The sequence below is a fragment of the Salmo salar genome, chromosome 24, assembly GCF_965601325.2.
Source record: "Salmo salar chromosome 24, fSalSal1, whole genome shotgun sequence".
Classification (NCBI taxonomy): Eukaryota; Metazoa; Chordata; class Actinopteri; order Salmoniformes; family Salmonidae; genus Salmo; species Salmo salar.
In genome coordinates, this window is record NC_138314.1 from 50,721,656 (window position 1) to 50,742,735 (window position 21,080).

At 46.1% G+C, this 21,080-nt stretch overlaps 1 protein-coding gene across 5 annotated transcripts in view; it reads right to left on the bottom strand.

The window, feature by feature from the left end:
* slc4a4a (solute carrier family 4 member 4a) overlaps positions 1–21,080 on the bottom strand; it is a 220,119-nt gene that overhangs the window by 82,356 nt on the left and 116,683 nt on the right. For 3 of the 5 annotated variants that reach the window (XM_045706588.2, XM_045706590.2, XM_045706589.2), the window contains exons 8-9: positions 20,690–20,785; positions 18,721–18,797 (exon numbers count right to left, since the gene is read on the bottom strand). In XM_045706588.2, coding sequence (XP_045562544.1) covers positions 18,721–18,797; positions 20,690–20,785 — 173 coding nt within the window. The remainder of the gene's footprint in view (positions 1–18,720; positions 18,798–20,689; positions 20,786–21,080) is intronic. The other 2 variants (XM_045706591.2, XM_045706592.2) reach the window with 1 other exon arrangement.

Below are 21,080 nucleotides of genomic sequence, written 5' to 3' on the forward strand. Positions count from 1 at the left end.
CGTCCTGCAGCACATTGTCTTGGAGCCTGGCTGGGTACCAACATCCTACAGCACATTGTCTTGGAGCCTGGCTGGGTACCAACGTCCTGCAGCACATTGTCTTGGAGCCTGGCTGGGTACCAACATCCTACAGCACATTGTCTTGGAGCCTGGCTGGGTGCCAACATCCTACAGCACATTGTCTTGGAGCCTGGCTGGGTACCAACATCCTACAGCACATTGTCTTAGAGCCTGGCTGGGGACCAACAAGATACAGCACATTGTCTTGGAGCCTGGCTGGGGACCAACATCCTACAGCACATTGTCTTGGAGCCTGGCTGGGTGCCAACATCCTACAGCACATTGTCTTGGAGCCTGGCTGGGTACCAACATCCTACAGCACATTGTATTGGAGCCTGGCTGGGTACCAACATCCTGCAGCACATTGTCTTGGAGCCTGGCTGGGTACCAACATCCTACAGCACATTGTCTTGGAGCCTGGCTGGGTACCAACATCCTACAGCACATTGTCTTGGAGCCTGGCTGGGTACCAACATCCTACAGCACATTGTCTTGGAGCCTGGCTGGGTGCCAACATCCTACAGCACATTGTCTTGGAGCCTGGCTGGGTGCCAACATCCTACAGCACATTGTCTTGGAGCCTGGCTGGGTACCAACATCCTACAGCACATTGTCTTGGAGCCTGGCTGGGTACCAATGTCCTGCAGAACATTGTCTTGGCGGATTAAGTTAGGAATACAAACATTTAGGAACAGTCAGGGAAGGAGAAGGACATAGCTTTTTCATGGGTGTAAACCATGATGAATGCTATCACATACACTTGACTATTTAAGCTACTGTGATTTCCTTTCCAAAAACGTCTGAACGCTTGGATAGCGATCAGTGTAATTGATAAAGCAAGCATCATAGAGTACCCATAACACACTCTGTAATAAATCTTCGACCCTGGAGAAAAACCATGTAACATGTTAACAACTGAAGCTGTGGTTCATCACCATGTAACATGTTAACAACTGAAGCTGTGGTTCATCACCATGTAACATGTTAACAACTGAAGCTGTGGTTCATCACCATGTAACATGTTAACAACTGAAGCTGTGGTTCATCACCATGTTACAGCAGAACACTTGTAGAACATTTGAAGCCGTGCTAGAATCCTTATCTTGTTAGTCTTTCTCCGCTACTGCATTCTGCCACAGTAATTGTTACCAAATTACTACGAATCTGAATCTGGTTGGCAGTTCCCAATTAACGGGAAGCAATTTAGTTGGTTTAGATCAAAACATCATGGCAACTCATTACAAAAACACTGTGACGCAAGGAGAGCCTCTTAATTCAGTGAGATTCCAAATCTAGGAGACACTCTGGCATGTTTCTGAATGACCACATCTCTAACTCTAACCCCTCCCCCCAATTGCAGAGAATCATGTTGTCTTCAGTCTTGGCAGCAGGTTGCCGGGGGTGATTAAACTGAGGCATTAGAGATGATTAAATCACTGGTCTGATCTTATCTGGGTGTAACACAATCTAAATCAGGTCCTGTAAGCAACATTTAAAATATCACTTCCCTTTCCACTTTCTGTCCCTTCAAACCGCATTATTAAATTACAATATATTAGTTATAAACACAGAAGAAAAAAAGAAACGTCCTCTCACTGTCAACTGCGTTTATTTTCAGCAAACTTAACGTGTAAATATTTGTATGAACATAAGATTCAACAACTGAGACATAAACTGAACAAGTTCCACAGACATGTGACTAACAGAAATGGAATAATGTGTCCCTGAACAAAGGGGGGGTCAAAATCAAAAGTAACAGTCAGTATCTGGTGTGGCCACCAGCTGCATTAAGTACTGCAGTGCATCTCCTCCTCATGGACTGCACCAGATTTGCCCGTTCTTGCTGTGAGATGTTACTCCACTCTTCCACCAAGGCACCTGCAAGTTCCCGGACATTTCTGAGGGGATTGGCCCTAGCCCTCACCCTCCGATCCAACAGGTCCCAGTCGTGCTCAATGGGATTAAGATCCAGGTTCTTCGCAGGCCATGGCAGAACACTGACATTCCTGTCTTGCAGGAAATCACGCACAGAACGAGCAGTATGGCTAGTGGCATTGTCATGCTGGGGGGTCATGTCAGGATCAGCCTGCAGGAAGGGTACCACATGAGGGAGGATGTCTTCCCTGTAACGCACAGTGTTGAGATTGCCTGCAATGACATCAAGCTCAGTCCGATGATGCTGTGACACACCGCCCCAGACCATGATGGACCCTCCACCTCCAAATCGATCCCGCTCCAGAGTACAGGCCTTGGTCTAACGCTCATTCCTTAGACGATAAACGCGAATCCAACCATCACCCCAGGTGAGACAAAACTACGACTCGTCAGTGAAGAACACTTTTTGCCAGTCCTGTCTGGTCCAGCGATGGTGGGTTTGTGCCCATAGGCGACGTTGTTGCCGGTGATATCTGGTGAGGACCTGCCTTACAACAGCCTTACAAGCCCTCAGTCCAGCCTCTCTCAGCCTATTGCGGACAGTCTGAGCACTGATGGAGGGATTGTGCGTTCCTGGTGTAACTCGGGCAGTTGTTGTTGCCATCCTGTACCTGTCCCGCAGGTGTGACGTTCGGATGTACCGATCCTGTGCAGGTGTTGTTACACGTGGTCTGCCACTGCGAGGACGATCAGCTGTCCGTCCTGTCTCCCTGTAGCGCTGTCTTAGGCGTCTCACAGTACGGACATTGCAATTTATTGCCCTGGCCACATCTGCAGTCCTCATGCCCCCTTGCAGCATGCCTAAGGCACGTTCGCAGATGAGCAGGGACCCTGGGCATCTTTCTTTTGGTGTTTTTCAGAGTCAGTAGAAAGGTCTCTTTAGTGTCCTAAGTTTTCATAACTGTGACCTTAATTACCTACCGTCTGTAAGCTGTTCGTGTCTTAACGACCGTTCCACAGGTGCATGTTCATTAATTGTCTATGGTTCATTGAACAAGCATGGGGTAACAGGACCCTTTATAATGAAGATCTGTGAAGTTATTTGGATTTTTACTAATTATCTTTGAAAGACAGGGTCCTGAAAATGGGACGTTTCTTTTTTTGCTGAGTTTATTTCTACATGTGGGTCATTCGGTGTCTTAATCTCTTAAATTACAGCATTAATCTGCGGGACGCTGTCTAACCTGCCACCCAACAGTCACTACTGTCTCTGTCTGCTATCACACACTGCTAACTGACATCCAGCCATTCCAGAGGGAGGGAGCTCTGGAGAACAGTGAGGTCAAGGAGAAAGTGAGGTCAAGGAGAGGTCAATGTGAGGTCAAGGAGCAATGTCCATATGTCCTTATCTATATCTGACCTTTACCTGATCTGTCGTCATGTCCTGCCCCATAGCTGACCTATAGCCGACCTGTCCACCTGCCCTGTCCTATAGATGACCTGTTCACATGTCCTGTCCTATAGCTGATCTGTCCACAAGTCCTGTCCTATAGCTGACCTGTCCAAATGTCCTGTCCTATAGTAGACCTGTCCACATGTCCTGTCCTATAGGTGACCTGTCCACATGTCCTGTCCTATCGCCGACCTGTCCACATGTCCTGTCCTATAGCCAACCTGTGCACATGTCCTGTCCTATAGCTGATCTGACCACATGTCCTGTCCTATAGCCGACCTCCACATGTCCTGTCTTATAGCTGATCTGACCACATGTCCTGTCCTATAGCTGACCTCCACATGTCCTGTCCTATAGCTGACCTCCACATGTCCTGTCCTATAGCCGACCTGTCCACATGTCCTGTCCTATAGCCGACCTGTCCACATGTCCTGTCCTATAGCTGACCTGTCCACATGTCCTGTCTTATAGCTGACCTGTCCACATGTCCTGTCCTATAGGCGACCTGTCCACATGTCCTGTCCTATAGCCGACCTGTCCACATGTCCTGTCCTATAGCTGACCTGTCCACTTGTCCTGTCCTATAGCTGACCTGTCCACATGTCCTGTCTTATAGATAACATATAGCTGCTCTATAGCTGGCCTGTCCACATGCCATGTTCCATAGCTGATCTATCTACATGTCCTGTCCTATAGATAACATATAGCTGATCTGTCCACATGCCCTGTCCTATAGAAAACATATAGCTGTCCTATAGCTGACCTGTCCACATGTCCTGTTCCATAGCTGATCTTTTTACATGTCCTATAGCTGACCTGTCCACATTTACATTTTAGTCATTTAGCAGACGCTCTTATCCAGAGCGACTTACAGTAGTGAATGCATATATTTCATACAACTGAGCCACACGGGACCACATGCCATGTTCCATAGCTGACCTGTCCACATGCCATGTTCCATAGCTGACCTGTCCACATGCCATGTTCCATAGCTGACCTGTCCACATGCCATGTTCCATAGCTGACCTTTAGACATGTCCTATAGCTGAACTGACCACATGTCCTGACCTAAACCTGACCTGGGACATGTCCTATTCTATAGCTGATCTTTTCATATGTCCTCTAATTTATCTGTCCACATGTCCTGTCCTATAGCTGACATATCCACATGTCCTGTCCTATAGCCGACCTGTCCACATGTCCTGGCCTATAGCTGATCTGTCCACATGTCCTGGCCTATAGCTGATCTGTCCACATGTCCTGTCCTATAGCTGACCTGTCCACATGTCCTGTCCTTTAGCTGATCTGTCCACATGTCCTGTCCAATAGCTGACCTGTCCCCTTTTCCTGTCCTATAGCTGACCTGTTCAGATGTCCTGTCCTATAGCTGACCTGTCCACATGTCCTGTCCTATAGCTGATCTGTCCACATGTCCTGTCCTATAGCTAAGCTGTCCACATGTGCTGACCTATAGCTGATATGTCCTGTCCTATAGCTGATCTGTCCACATGTCCTGTCCTATAGCTTATCTGTCCACATTTGTATTTGTATTCATTATGGATCCCCATTAGTTCCTGCCAAGGCAGCAGCTACTCTTCCTGGGACCTAATGGGGATCCCTAATAAATGCAAATACAAATGTGGACAGATCAGCTATAGGAGAGGACATATGGACAGATCAGCTATAGGACAGGACATATCAGCTATAGGTCAGCACATGTGGACAGCTTAGCTATAGGACAGGACATGTGGACAGATCAGCTATAGGACAGGACATGTGGACAGATCAGCTATAGGACAGGACATGTGGACAGATCAGCTATAGGACAGGGCAGTTAAAGGTCAGATATAGAAAATGACATATTTTATTATGGATCCCCATTAGTTCCTGCCAAGGCAGCAGCTACTCTTCCTGGGGTTTATTATGGATCCCCATTAGTTCCTGCCAAGGCTACAGCTACTCTTCCTGGGGTTTATTATGGATCCCCATTGGTTCCTGCCAAGGCAGCAGCTAATCTTCCTGGGGTTTATAATGGATCCCCATTAGTTCCTGCCAAGGCAGCAGCTACTCTTCCTGGGGTTTATTATGGATCCCCATTAGTTCCTGCCAAGGCAGCAGCTACTCTTCCTGGGGTTTATTATGGATCCCCATTAGTTTCTGCCAAGGCAGCAGCTACTCTTCCTGGGGTTTATTATGGATCCCCATTAGTTCCTGGGGTTTATTATGGATCCCCATTAGTTCCCTGCCAAGGCAGCAGCTACTCTTCCTGGGGTTTATTATGGATCCCCATTAGTTCCTGCCAAGGCAGCAGCTACTCTTCCTGGGGTTTATTATGGATCCCCATTAGTTCCTGCCAAGGCAGCAGCTACTCTTCCTGGGGTTTATTATGGATCCCCATTAGTTCCTGGGGTTTATTATGGATCCCCATTAGTTCCTGCCAAGGCAGCAGCTACTCTTCCTGGGGTTTATTATGGATCCCCATTAGTTCCTGGGGTTTATTATGGATCCCCATTAGTTCCTGCCAAGGCAGCAGCTACTCTTCCTGGGGTTTATTATGGATCCCCATTAGTTCCTGCCAAGGCAGCAGCTACTCTTCCTGGGGTTTATTATGGATCCCCATTAGTTCCTGCCAAGGCAACAGCTTCTCTTCCTGGGGTTTATTATGGATCCCCATTAGTTCCTGCCAAGGCAGCATCTAATGTTCCTGGGGTTTATTATGGATCCCCATTAGTTACTGCCAAGGCAGCAGTTACTCTTCCTGGGGTTTATTATGGATCCCCATTAGTTTCTGCCAAGGCAGCAGCTACTCTTCCTGGGGTTTATTATGGATCCCCATTAGTTCCTGGGGTTTATTATGGATCCCCATTAGTTCCTGCCAAGGCAGCAGCTACTCTTCCTGGGGTTTATTATGGATCCCCATTAGTTCCTGCCAAGGCAGCAGCTACTCTTCCTGGGGTTTATTATGGATCCCCATTAGTTCCTGCCAAGGCAGCAGCTACTATTCCTGGGGTTTATTAAGGATACCCATTAGTTCCTGCCAAGGCAGCAGCTACTCTTCCTGGGGTTTATTATGGATACCCATTAGTTCCTGGGGTTTATTATGGATCCCCATTAGTTCCTGCCAAGGCAGCAGCTACTCTTCCTGGGGTTTATTATGGATCCCCATTAGTTCCTGCCAAGGCAGCAGCTACTCTTCCTGGGGTTTATTATGGATCCCCATTAGTTCCTGCCAAGGCAGCAGCTACTCTTCCTGGGGTTTATTATGGATCCCCATTAGTTCCTGCCAAGGCAGCAGCTACTCTTCCTGGGGTTTATTATGGATCCCCATTAGTTCCTGCCAAGGCAGCAGCTACTCTTCAAGGGGTTTATTATGGATCCTCATTAGTTTCTGCCAAGACAGCAGCTACTCTTCCTGGGGTTTATTATGGATCCCCATTAGTTCCTGTCAAGACAGCAGCTACTCTTCCTGGGGTTTATTATGGATCCCCATTAGTTCCTGCCAAGGCAGCAGCTACTCTTCCTGGGGTTTATTATGGATCCCCATTAGTTCCTGCCAAGGCAGCAGCTACTCTTCCTGGGGTTTATTATGGATCCTCATTAGTTTCTGCCAAGACAGCAGCTACTCTTCTTGGGGTTTATTATGGATCCCCATTAGTTTCTGCCAAGACAGCAGCTACTCTTCCTGGGGTTTATTATGGATCCCCATTAGTTTCTGCCAAGGCAGCAGCTACTCTTCCTGGGGTCCAGCAACATTACGTCAGTTATATACAATTAAACATCTGACTATAACGCAAGGGAGACTAGTGTGATCTGAGATCAGAGAACACCTGTCAGACTGTCTAGCAGACATGAACATCTAGTCAGATCAGATGATCTGAGATTAGAGAACACCTGTCAGAATGTCTGCGCATTATATTTCACCCAATAGACTTTCAGAATAGACATTCAGTGAATCTAAGTGCGTCTAATACAGTTTAGTTTTCAGATAAAAAAAAAAATCAACCAGACTGTGACGTGAACAGTAGTCAAGGAGAAGGAGACGTCACAAAGTCAACCAACTATGAAACAGAAGTCAACCCATTGGACAGAAAGACAACCAACTATGAAACAGAAGTCAACCCATTGGACAGAAAGACAACCAACTATGAAACAGAAGTCAACCCATTGGACAGAAAGACAACCAACTATGAAACAGAAGTCAACCCATTGGACAGAAAGACAACCAACTATGAAACAGAAGTCAACCCATTGGACAGAAAGACAACCAACTATGAAACAGAAGTCAACCCATTGGACAGAAAGACAACCAACTATGAAACAGAAGTCAACCCATTGGACAGAAAGACAACCAACTATGAAACAGAAGTCAACCCATTGGACAGAAAGACAACCAACTATGAAACAGAAGTCAACCCATTGGACAGAAAGACAACCAACTATGAAACAGAAGTCAACCCATTGGACAGAAAGACAACCAACTATGAAACAGAAGTCAACCCATTGGACAGAAAGACAACCAACTATGAAACAGAAGTCAACCCATTGGACAGAAAGACAACCAACTATGAAACAGAAGTCCACCCATTGGACAGAAAGAACACATTGGACAGAGTGCATATTGGTCAGACATTCTCTGGCCAAATTCATGTCACAGAAAAACATTTGAAATTCCCTGTGGTTCAAATATACTCCTGGTAATATCCACCCTCCCTATTAGAACAACCACAATGTAATGCCGCTGTTAGTCAACAGGGTGAGATAAACTACAACCAAAAGTATCCAAGTCAAATCTGGACTGCCTATTTGGGCTGTGAGACAGACAGACAGACAGACAGACAGACAGACAGACAGACAGACAGACAGACAGACAGACAGACAGACAGACAGACAGACAGACAGACAGACAGACAGACAGACAGAGTCATACCCCAGGGAGCAGCAGAGATACCCAACATGACCCCTCCCATCCCACCCACCAATCTGCCTCTGAATCACAATCTGTCACAAAGCAACGACTGTTAGATTACCAACCCCATTCCCTATTCCCAGGAGTACAGGCCACTTCCTGCTGACAGATGTGGGCCATGACAGAACATAAAATCTCTACATTGAAAGAAAACACTACACTGACAGAACATAGAACACACTACACTGAAACAACAAAGAACACTCTAAACTGACAGAACATAGAACACACTACACTGAAACAACAAAAAACACTCTAAACTGACAGAACATAGAACACACTACACTGACAGAACATAGAACCTCTACACTGACAGAACATAGAACACACTACACTGAAACAACAAAAAACACTCTAAACTGACAGAACATAGAACACACTACACTGACAGAACATAGAACCTCTACACTGACAGAACATAGAACACACTACACTGAAACAACAAAAAACACTCTAAACTGACAGAACATAGAACACACTTGTCACGTCCTGACCATAGTAAGTTGTTATTTTCTATGGTAGAGTAGGTCAGGGCGTGACAGGGGGTGTTTGTCTTTGTTTTGTATTTCTATGTTCAGTTTCTAGTTTTGTATTTCTATGTTGGTTTTGTTTGGCATGACCTCCAATTAGAGGCAGCTGGTCGTCGTTGTCTCTAATTGGAGGTCATATTTAAGTTGATGTTTGACCCACCTGTTTTTGTGGGTGATTCATTTTTGAGTAGCGTGTTTTCTCTCTGCGTCACGGATTGTTGTTTTTGTGTATTCAAGTATTTAGTGCATTGCATTTAGTTTCACGGTAAATAAAATATGTGGAACTATGAACACGCTGCGCTTTGGTCGAATCATTTGAACAGCCGTGACAACACTACACTGCATTGACAGGATATATAACCTCTACACTGACAGAACATAGAACACGCTACACTGACAGAACATAGAACACAGTACACTGACAGAACATAGAACACAGTACACTGACAGAACATAGAACACACTACACTGGCAGAACATAAAATACACTACCCTGACAGAACAAAGAAGCTCTACACTGAAACAACAAAAAACACTCTAAACTGACAGAACATAGAACATCTACACTGAAAGAACATAGAATACGCTACACTGACAGAACATAGAACATCTACACTGAAAGAACATAGAACACACTACACTGACAGAACATTGAACACACTACACTGACAGAACATAGAACACACTACACTGACAGAATATATAACCGCCACACTTACAGAACATAGAACACACTACACTGACAGAACATAGAACACACTATACTGACAGAACATAGAACACGCTGTACTGACAGAAAATAGAACCTCTACACAGACAGAACATAGAACCTTTACACTGACAGAACATAGAACACACTACACTGGCAGAACATAAAATACACATCACTGACAGAACAGAGAATACACATCACTGACAGAACATTTAACCTAAAAAATGACTAAATATATAACCCATACACTGACAGAACATAGAACCTCTATTCTGACAGAACATAGAACACACTGCACTGACAGAACATAGAACATCTACACTGAAATAACATAGAACACACTGCACTGACAGAACATAGAACACACTACACTGACAGGACATTTAACCAAAAAAATGACTAAATATATAACCCATACACTGACAGAACATAGAACACAATACACGTGACATAACATAGAACACACCACACGGACAGAACATAAAGCCTCAACACTGACAGCAGATTGAACAAACTACATTGACAGAACATAGAACCTCTACTCTGACAGAACATAGAACACACTGCACTGACAGAACATAGAACCTCTACTCTGACAGAACATAGAACTTCTACACTGAAATAACATAGAAAACACTAAACTGGCAGCACATAGAACAAACTACCCTGACACAACATAGAACACACCGCACTGACAGATCATATAATTTCTACACTGACAGAACGTAGAACACACTCACTGACAGAACATAGTACCTCTACACTGACAGAACAAAGACAACACAAGACTACCAGAATATAGAACAGACTACACAGAAAGAACATAACTCACTGTGCTGACAAATAAGCTCCACATTGACAGAACATGGAACACACTAAAATAACAAGAGCATAGAACACACTACACTGACATAGAACACACTCCACAGACATAGAACACGCTACACAGACATAGAACACGCTACACTGACATAGAATACACTACACTGACAGAACATAGAACACAGTACACTGACAGAACATAGAACACACTCACTGACAGAACATAGAACCTCTACACTGACAGAACATAGAACACACTCACTGACAGAACATAGAACAAACTCACTGACAGAACATAGAACCTCTACTCTGACAGAACAAAGACAACACAACACTACCAGAATATAGAACAGACTACACTGAGAGAACATAGAACTCACTGTGCTGACAGAACAAATAAGCTCTACACTGACAGAACATATAACACACTACACTGACAGAACATAGAACACACTACACTGACAGAACATAGAACACACTACACTGACAGAACATAGAACACACATTACTGACAGAACATAGAACACACATTACTGACAGAACATAGAACACACATTACTGACAGAACATAGAATACGCTACACTGACAGAACATAGAACACACTACACTGACAGAACATAGAACACACTACACTGACAGAACATAGAACACACTACACTGACAGAACATAGAACGCACTACACTGACAGAACATAGAACACACATTACTGACAGAACATAGAACACACATTACTGACAGAACATAGAACACACATTACTGACAGAACATAGAATACGCTACACTGACAGAACATAGAACACACTACACTGACAGAACATAGAACACACTACACTGACAGAACACACTACACTGACAGAACATAGAACACACATCACTGACAGAACATAGAACACACTACACTGACAGAACATAGAACACACATTACTGACAGAACATAGAATACGCGAAACTGACAGAACATAGAACACACTACACTGACAGAACATAGAACACAGTACACTGACAGAACATAGAACACACTACACTGACAGAACATAGAACACACTCACTGACAGATAATAGAACATACTCACTGACAGAACATAGAACATACTCACTGACAGAACATAGAACACACTAAACTGACAGAACATAGAACACACCACACGGACAGAACATAAATCCTCAACACTGACAGCAGATTGAACAAACTACATTGACAGAACATAGAACATACTCACTGACAGAACATAGAACACACTACAATGACAGAACATAGAACACACTGCACTGACAGAACATAGAACTTCTACACTGAAATAACATAGAAAACACTGCACTGGCAGAACATAAAACACAGTACACTGACAGAACATAGAACACACTCACTGACAGAACATAGAACCTCTACACTGACAGAACATAGACAACACAACCAGAATATAGAACAGACTACACTGACAGAACATATAAGCTCTATACTGACAGAACATGGAACACACTAAACTAACAAGAGCATAGAACACACTACACTGACATAGAACACTCTACACTGACATAGAACACTCTACACTGACATAGAACACTCTACACTGACATAGAACACTCTACACTGACAGAACATAGAACACTGTACACTGACAGAACATTGAACACACTACACTGACAGAACATAGAACACACTACACTGACAGAACATAGAACACACTCAATGACAGAATATAGAACCTGTAAACTGACAGAACATAGAACCTGTAAACTGACAGAACACACTCACCTACAGAACATATAACACATTACACTGACAGGACATAGAACGTCTACACTGACAGAACACATAACCTCTACACAGACAGACCATAGAACCTCTACACAGACAGAACATACAACCCAGTACACAGACAGAACACAGAACCTCTACACAGACAGAACATAGAACCTCTACACAGACAGAACATAGAACCTCTACACAGACAGAACATAGAACCTCTACACAGACAGAACATACAACCCAGTACACTGACAGAACATAGAACCTCTACACTGACAGAACATAGAACACCTACACTGACAGAACATAGAACCACTACACTGACAGAACATAGAACACCTACACTGACAGAACATAGAACACCTACACTGACAGAACATAAAACAATCTACACTGACAGAATATGGAACACACTACACTTATTGAACATAGAACCTCTACACTGACAGAACGTAGAACACACTACACTGACAGAACATAGAACCACTACACTGACAGAACGTAGATCACACTAAGCTGACGGAACGTAGAACACTCTGCACTGACAGAACATAGAACCTCTACACTGACAGAACGTAGAACACTCTACACTGACAGAACGTAGAAAACTCTACACTGACAGAACGTAGAACACTCTACACTGACAGAACGTAGAACACTCTACACTGACAGAACGTAGAACACACTACACTGACATAACCTCTACACTTATATCACTTCCTGAGCATTCTGGTTGAGACATGAAGAGTAAAGTCCCCTCCTGCTCCACACTGAGAAGACAGAACACTTTACAAGTGACTAAAGTCGAGAGTGGAATCGTGAGAAAGACTGTCCTTATCAGTTTCTCCTTAATGATCTCAGATCTCAGAAAGCCAGTGGAATATTAGAGGAACTTGCCTTGATGTCAGGGGGAAGGACTGAACTGAGTTGGACTGAAATAGATGAATGATTGAACTGATTTGGCCTGAGACAGAATGAATGAGTCAACTGAACAGATTAGGACTGAACCAGACTGAATGACTCAACTGAACTGAGTTGGACCGAACAAAAATGAATGATACAACTTAACTGATCAGGACTGAACCTGACTGAATAATTTAACGGAATTGAGTTGGATTACATGGAACTCTCTGCCACCCCAGGTAACTTAAGCTGGCAACACAACCAGATTAAAAAAAATTGATAAAAGTACACCTTACGGAATTACAGACTGTTAAGAGACACATGTTTATATATTTTGTATTATATTTTGCATTGTAATATGTAGTGTTATGTATTTTATTTCTTGTATTTTGTTTCCTGTTTGGACCCCAGGAAGAGAATTGGGGATCCTAATAAGATAGGAAATAGTTAATACTTAACTGAGCTGAGTTAGACTTAACTACACTGAATGATTCGACTTAACTGATTAGGACTGAAATGAACATAATAATTTAACTGAGTTGGATTGAACTGGACTGAATGACTAAACTGAACTGAGTTGGATTGAACTGGACTGAATGACTAAACTGAACTGAGTTGGATTGAACTGGACTGAATGACTAAACTGAACTGAGTTGGATTGAACTGGACTGAATGACTAAACTGAACTGAGTTGGATTGAACTGGACTGAATGACTAAACTGAACTGAGTTGGTCAGCACCTGTTACATCTGCTCCTGCCAAGCACTCTACTTCTCATCCTGTGTCTTCTTACCTGCTGCCACTCCCCCAGTGCTCTCTCTCTCTGTGTGGGTGTATGTGATTGTGTGAGTGGAGACAGGTGTGCTGGAGGCAGAGCAGATCCCCACCAGCTGCAACCTGTTCCATAATCAATACCTCTACAAATACTCAGCCCTGCCACCTCCATGCTGTCAGATCGTAGCCTCTGCTCAGTTAGTCTGTGTTTCAAGCCGTTTGTTCCTGCATTGATCTTGTTGAGCCTGTTTTTCCCTAGCCTGATGCTGATTTTCTCTCCGCCAGAGTTCCGTCAGTACTGACTCTGGTCCCTGTCTCCAGTCACTCGGCTCGTCAGTCCTGCTTCCTTGTCCTGGAGCCCCGCTCTACTGCTTCCTTGGATTCTGCTCCGGACCTGTTTACCCTGCCCCTACTCCCCTTTCCTCAGTTCCTGGTTCCCTACTATCCGCCTGAGTTTCCCCTGGCCTGCACCCCATCTCCCCCACTGTTCAATAAATACCATAATTACCTTATCCCTGTCTCCTCGTCTGAGTCTGCACTTGGGATCACCTGCTCAACCATGCGTAACAGCACCAGAATGAATGATTCAACTGAAACAATTTGGATTGAACCAGACTAAATTATTCAACTGAACTGATTAGGGCTGAATGATTCAACTGAACTGAGTTGGAGTGAGCAAGAATGAATGACTGAACTGATTAGGGCTGAACCAGACTGAATGCTTCAACTAAACTTAACTGGATTGAACCAGACTGATTCAACTGAAGCCAATAAATGATTCAACTGAACTGAGACAGACTGAACAAAAATAAATGATTCAACTGAACAGAACAGGACTGAACCAGACTGAAGGATTCAACCAAACTAATTTGGTGGGTTAGGGAGGAGGGCCATGCACCTTGGTGGGTTAGGGAGGAGGGCCATGCACCTTGGTGGGTTAGGGAGGAGGGCCATGCACCTTGGTGGGTTAGGGAGGAGGGCCATGCACCTTGGTGGGTTAGGGTTGGAGGAGGGCCATGCACCTTGGTGGGTTAGGGAGGAGGGCCATGCACCTTGGTGGGTTAGGGAGGAGGGCCATGCACCTTGGTGGGTCAGGGTTGGAGGAGGGCCATGCACCTTGGTGGGTTAGGGAGGAGGGCCATGCACCTTGGTGGGTTAGGGAGGAGGGCCATGCACCTTGATGGGTTAGGGTTGGAGGAGGGCCATGCACCTTGGTGGGTTAGGGAGGAGGGCCATGCACCTTGGTGGGTTAGGGAGGAGGGCCATGCACCTTGGTGGGTTAGGGAGGAGGGCCATGCACCTTGGTGGGTTAGGGAGGAGGGCCATGCACCTTGGTGGGTTAGGGAGGAGGGCCATGCACCTTGGTGGGTTAGGGAGGAAGACCATGCACCTTGGTGGTTTAGGGTTGAGGAGGGCCATGCACCTTGGTGGGTTAGGGAGGAGGACCATGCACCTTGGTGGGTTAGGGAGGAGGGCCATGCACCTTGGTGGGTTAGGGAGGAGGGCCATGCACCTTGGTGGTTTAGGGAGGAGGGCCATGCACCTTGGTGGTTTAGGGAGGAGGGCCATGCACCTTGATGGGTTAGGGAGGAGGGCCATGCACCTTGGTGGGTTAGGGAGGAGGGCCATGCACCTTGATGGGTTAGGGTTGAGGAGGGCCATGCACCTTGGTGGGTTAGGGAGGAGGGCCATGCACCTTGGTGGGTTAGGGAGGAGGGCCATGCACCTTGGTGGGTCAGGGAGGAGGGCCATGCACCTTGGTGGGTTAGGGAGGAGGACCATGCACCTTGGTGGGTTAGGGAGGAGGACCATGCACCTTGGTGGGTTAGGGTTGGAGGGCCATGCACCTTGGTGGTTTAGGGAGGAGGGCCATGCACCTTGGTGGTTTAGGGAGGAGGGCCATGCACCTTGGTGGGTTAGGGAGGAGGGCCATGCACCTTGGTGGGTTAGGGAGGAGGACCATGCACCTTGGTGGGTTAGGGAGGAGGACCATGCACCTTGGTGGGTTAGGGAGGAGGGCCATGCACCTTGGTGGGTTAGGGAGGAGGGCCATGCACCTTGGTGGGTTAGGGTTGAGGAGGGCCATGCACCTTGGTGGGTTAGGGAGGAGGGCCATGCACCTTGGTGGGTTAGGGTTGGAGGAGGGCCATGCACCTTGGTGGGTTAGGGAGGAGGACCATGCACCTTGGTGGGTTAGGGAGGAGGGCCATGCACCTTGGTGGGTTAGGGAGGAGGGCCATGCACCTTGGTGGGTTAGGGTTGGAGGAGGGCCATGCACCTTGGTGGGTTAGGGAGGAGGGCCATGCACCTTGGTGGTTTAGGGAGGAGGGCCATGCACCTTGGTGGGTTAGGGTTGGAGGAGGGCCATGCACCTTGGTGGGTTAGGGAGGAGGGCCATGCACCTTGGTGGGTTAGGGTTGGAGGAGGGCCATGCACCTTGGTGGGTTAGGGAGGAGGGCCATGCACCTTGATGGGTTAGGGAGGAGGACCATGCACCTTGGTGGGTTAGGGAGGAGGGCCATGCACCTTGGTGGGTTAGGGAGGAGGGCCATGCACCTTGGTGGGTTAGGGTTGGAGGAGGGCCATGCACCTTGGTGGGTTAGGGTTGGAGGGCCATGCACCTTGGTGGGTTAGGGAGGAGGACCATGCACCTTGGTGGGTTAGGGAGGAGGGCCATGCACCTTGGTGGGTTAGGGAGGAGGGCCATGCACCTTGGTGGGTCAGGGTTGGAGGAGGGCCATGCACCTTGGTGGGTTAGGGAGGAGGACCATGCACCTTGGTGGGTCAGGGTTGGAGGAGGGCCATGCAGCTTGGTCGATGTACTTTGGACAATCATAATCAACCATAAGGCAAGCACATAGTGGTTTCCCCTGTTAGCCTTCCTGGACTATAGCTAACCCTGTAGCTAACCCACAGGTCTTCCCTGTGGTTCAGTTGGTAGAGCATGGTGTTTGCAACGCCAGCATGGTGTGTGCAACGCCAGGGTTGTGGGTTCGATTCCCATGGGGGGCCAGTACAACAACAGAAAAATGCATGTAATGTATGCATTCACTACTGTAAGTCGCTCTGGATAAGAGCGTCTGCTAAATGACTTAAATGTAAATGTAACGCTGTTAGCTTTTCTATACTGTAGCTAACCATGTTAGCCTTCCTGGACTGACGCTAACCCTGTTAGCGTTCATGGACTGTAACTAATGCTGTTAGCCTTCCTATACTGTAGCTAACCCTGTTAGCCTTCCTGGACTGTAACTAATGCTGTTAGCCTTCCTATACTGTAGCTAACCCTGTTAGCCTTCCTGGACTGTAACTAATGCTGTTAGCCTTCCTATACTGTAGCTAACCATGTTAGCCTTCCTGGACTGTAGCTAACCCTGTTTGCCTTCCTGAACTGTAACTAATGCTGTTAGCCTTCCTATACTGTAGTTAACCCTCATACTGTTAGCCTTCCAGGACTGTAGCTAACCATGTTAGCCTTCCTGGACTGTAGCTAACCCTCACACTGTTAGCATTCCTGTACTGTAAGTCGCTCTGGATAAGAGCGTCTGCTAAATGACTTAAATGTAAATGTAACGCTGTTAGCTTTTCTATACTGTAGCTAACCATGTTAGCCTTCCTGGACTGACGCTAACCCTGTTAGCGTTCATGGACTGTAGTTAACCCTGTTAGCCTTCCTGGACTGTAACTAATGCTGTTAGCCTTCCTGGACTGTAACTAATGCTGTTAGCCTTCCTGGACTGACACTAACCCTGTTAGCGTTCATGGACTGTAGTTAACCCTGTTAGCCTTCCTGGACTGTAACTAATGCTGTTAGCCTTCCTGGACTGTAACTAATGCTGTTAGCCTTCCTATACTGTAGCTAACCCTCATACTGTTAGCATTCCTGTACTGTAGCTACAGTGAGCCAGTGGAAAAGTTCCAATGGCTGGTCAGATAACCCAGACCACAGTGCATAGAGCAGGCAGACAGGGATCAGCAGGACAGAAATTGTACTAACATTATGTCACTATGCTTCAGTGACACACTAAACCACAGATTATTAAATATCTATTTCATATCAATAACCAGGTTTCTATCCAACCATTTTATACGGATGAATTCATTTAGGTATAAAAAAAATCCACAAACAGGCTGATGAAAACAGGAAATGTTGGTACAATTTCAGAAATTTACACAGACAATTTGATTATTCGACATGGAGGGATCTTTTTGTGTCTGTAAAATGAACAAGACGAGAAATGGCGGTGGAAACAAATATTGTTATAATAACCATCATATCATAGTAAACTCTGAGTCACATGATGACATGCTGTGTGGTCCTCCCACTTCGACCCGGGAAAGCACGCAGTTTATTAGGCTACAGATTAAATCAGTTATGATGAACTTCACATGGTGGTGGTGAAAGTGCACTGTGATGAGTTTGATGCTCCTTTCCAATAAATATCGAGGGTCTTAATCTGGTGACATGATGATTGATGCTTGAATGCCGTTAGACAAATACAAATATTCTCGCTCTTATCCATAATAATCCCATCATGTAGGCTAGCCTACCTGCACTATCTGCGAGCTGTTGGCTAGAGTGCACGTGCCAAGACCAGGGTGGGCACAGTTGCTATTTAACACAGTCGTTTTTGTGAAATAACCATCGGTAGAGTTGAAAATGTTTTCTTTATGCAGATTTTTGAATATTCACATGAAAATATGTTGCCAATTGGATGGAAACCTAGCTACTAACATTTTTTTTTTTTTATGGTTTCTCCCTAGGCAACTAGGTCCAGTAACTATTGAAGTTTAAACAGCTAACATTTTCTAAAGAATACAGTTACTGACACTTGTTTGGGACTTTGAACGGAGAGGTCAACCAATAGAAACTCACCTGGTCTTTCTCTGGTTTGTCGGAGATGTCGTTCATGCTGCTTGAGGCCAGGTTCCGATGTGTGGTGGCTGGACTGCCTATGAGTGAACAACAGCCTTGAAGGTTAACAACCTACTCTGCTGTTAAAGACTGGACTGAATGGAGACAGCAGAACACACAGTGTACCAGCCTACACTTCAAATTGCAGGGTGGAGATACTGCTGAAGGCAATACATCTGTGAACATAAATCTGATGCCACTGTAGTGATTCAACAGTTTGTTACCTTATTCCTCTGGATAGATAGAGGGGGACAATCAGTTTGATGCACCCAGAGGAAAATGGCCTTTTCTATGTTGTCACTGGGGAAAAATACCTTCTCAAAAAGAAAGGTGTGAATAACATTCAGACTTGGTGTTAATCTGTGTGGATTTAGTAGACTGAAGTGTGGACTGGGTAGAATGGACTAAATTTGGATGACAACGGTCAGAATTGAATTCCAGTCATCTAAGATCTATCATGGAGGACAGATAAGCGGCACTGTTTTGGCCTAACGAGGCAGATTCCTCATGAAAGAAAATAACTTCTGTGTGATAGGATACAGTGGGGCTAGGATACAGTGGGGCTAGGATTAGGATACAGTGGGGCTAGGATACAGTGAGGCTAGGATACAGAGGATACAGTGGGGCTAGGATACAGAGGGGCTAGGATACAGTAGGGCTAGGATACAGTGGGGCTAGGATACAGTGGGGCTAGGATACAGTGGGGCTAGGATTAGGATACAGTGGGGCTAGGATACAGTGAGGCTAGGATACAGAGGATACAGTGGGGCTAGGATACAGTGGGGCTAGGATACAGTGGGGCTAGGATACAGTGGGGCTAGGATTAGGATACAGTGGGGCTAGGATACAGTGGGGCTAGGATACAGAGGATACAGTGGGGCTAGGATACAGAGGGGCTAGGATACAGTGGGGCTAGGATACAGTGGGGCTAGGATACAGAGGATACAGTGGGGCTAGGATACAGAGGGGCTAGGATACAGTGGGGCTAGGATACAGTGGGGCTAGGATTAGGATACAGTGGGGCTAGGATACAGAGGGGCTAGGATACAGAGGATACAGTGGGGCTAGGATACAGAGGATACAGTGGGGCTAGGATACAGTGGGGCTAGGATACAGAGGGGCTAGGATACAGAGGATACAGTGGGGCTAGGATACAGAGGGGCTAGGATACAGAGGATACAGTGGGGCTAGGATACAGTGAGGCTAGGATACAGTGGGGCTAGGATACAGTGGGGCTAGGATACAAAGGATACAGTGGGGCTAGGATACAGTGGGGCTAGGATACAGTGGGGCTAGGATACAGTGGGGCTAGGATACAGTGGGGCTAGGATACAGTGGGGCTAGGATACAGAGGGGCTAGGATACAGTGGGGCTAGGATACAGTGGGGCTAGGATTAGGATACAGTGGGGCTAGGATACAGAGGGGCTAGGATACAGAGGATACAGTGGGGCTAGGATACAGTGGGGCTAGGATACAGAGGATACAGTGGGGCTAGGATACAGTGGGGCTAGGATTAGGATACAGTGGGGCTAGGATACAGAGGGGCTAGGATACAGAGGATACAGTGGGGCTAGGATACAGAGGGGCTAGGATACAGAGGATACAGTGGGGCTAGGATACAGTGAGGCTAGGATACAGTGGGCTAGGATACAGTGGGGCTAGGATACAGAGGATACAGTGGGGCTAGGATACAGTGGGGCTAGGATACAGTGGGGCTAGGGATACAGTGGGGCTAGGATACAGTGGGGCTAGGATACAGTGGGGCTAGGATACAGTGGGGCTAGGATACAGTGGGGCTAGGATACAGTGGGGGAATGGGGACAGCTAGTTGTTTGGCTCTATGGACCAACAGTAGCTCCAGAATTCGAATGAGAACATACTTGGCCAGTCTATGATGCTGGAGATCTACAATACAGTAGCATGACTTACTAAGCCAGTCCATGCTGGGGCTTCGTTCGGTCTGCAGCTCCTCCATTGAGGCACGGACTGTTAGACAAGGCACTGAGTTTTCAAGCGGACTACGGGCTTAAATGGCAGAACCCAACCCACGGAAGACAGAAGCAAAGGGAGCAGAAGGAATGGAAAAAAGGAAAGATAGAAGGAGGGAGAAAAATAGTGGATTAATCAAGGGCAAGTGTTAGTTAGACAGACAGAAGCAGTGGAATTATACAGTGTAAGTTAGACAGACAGAATCAAATGAGTAAGGGTAGGGTTAAAAGAGAAGCAGATAGAACAGGAAGTGATAGATTAACTGGTGAAGCAGAGTGAAAGATGGTTATCTGGAAAGAACAGAGTTTCGGCTTGGACATACTTGGTTACA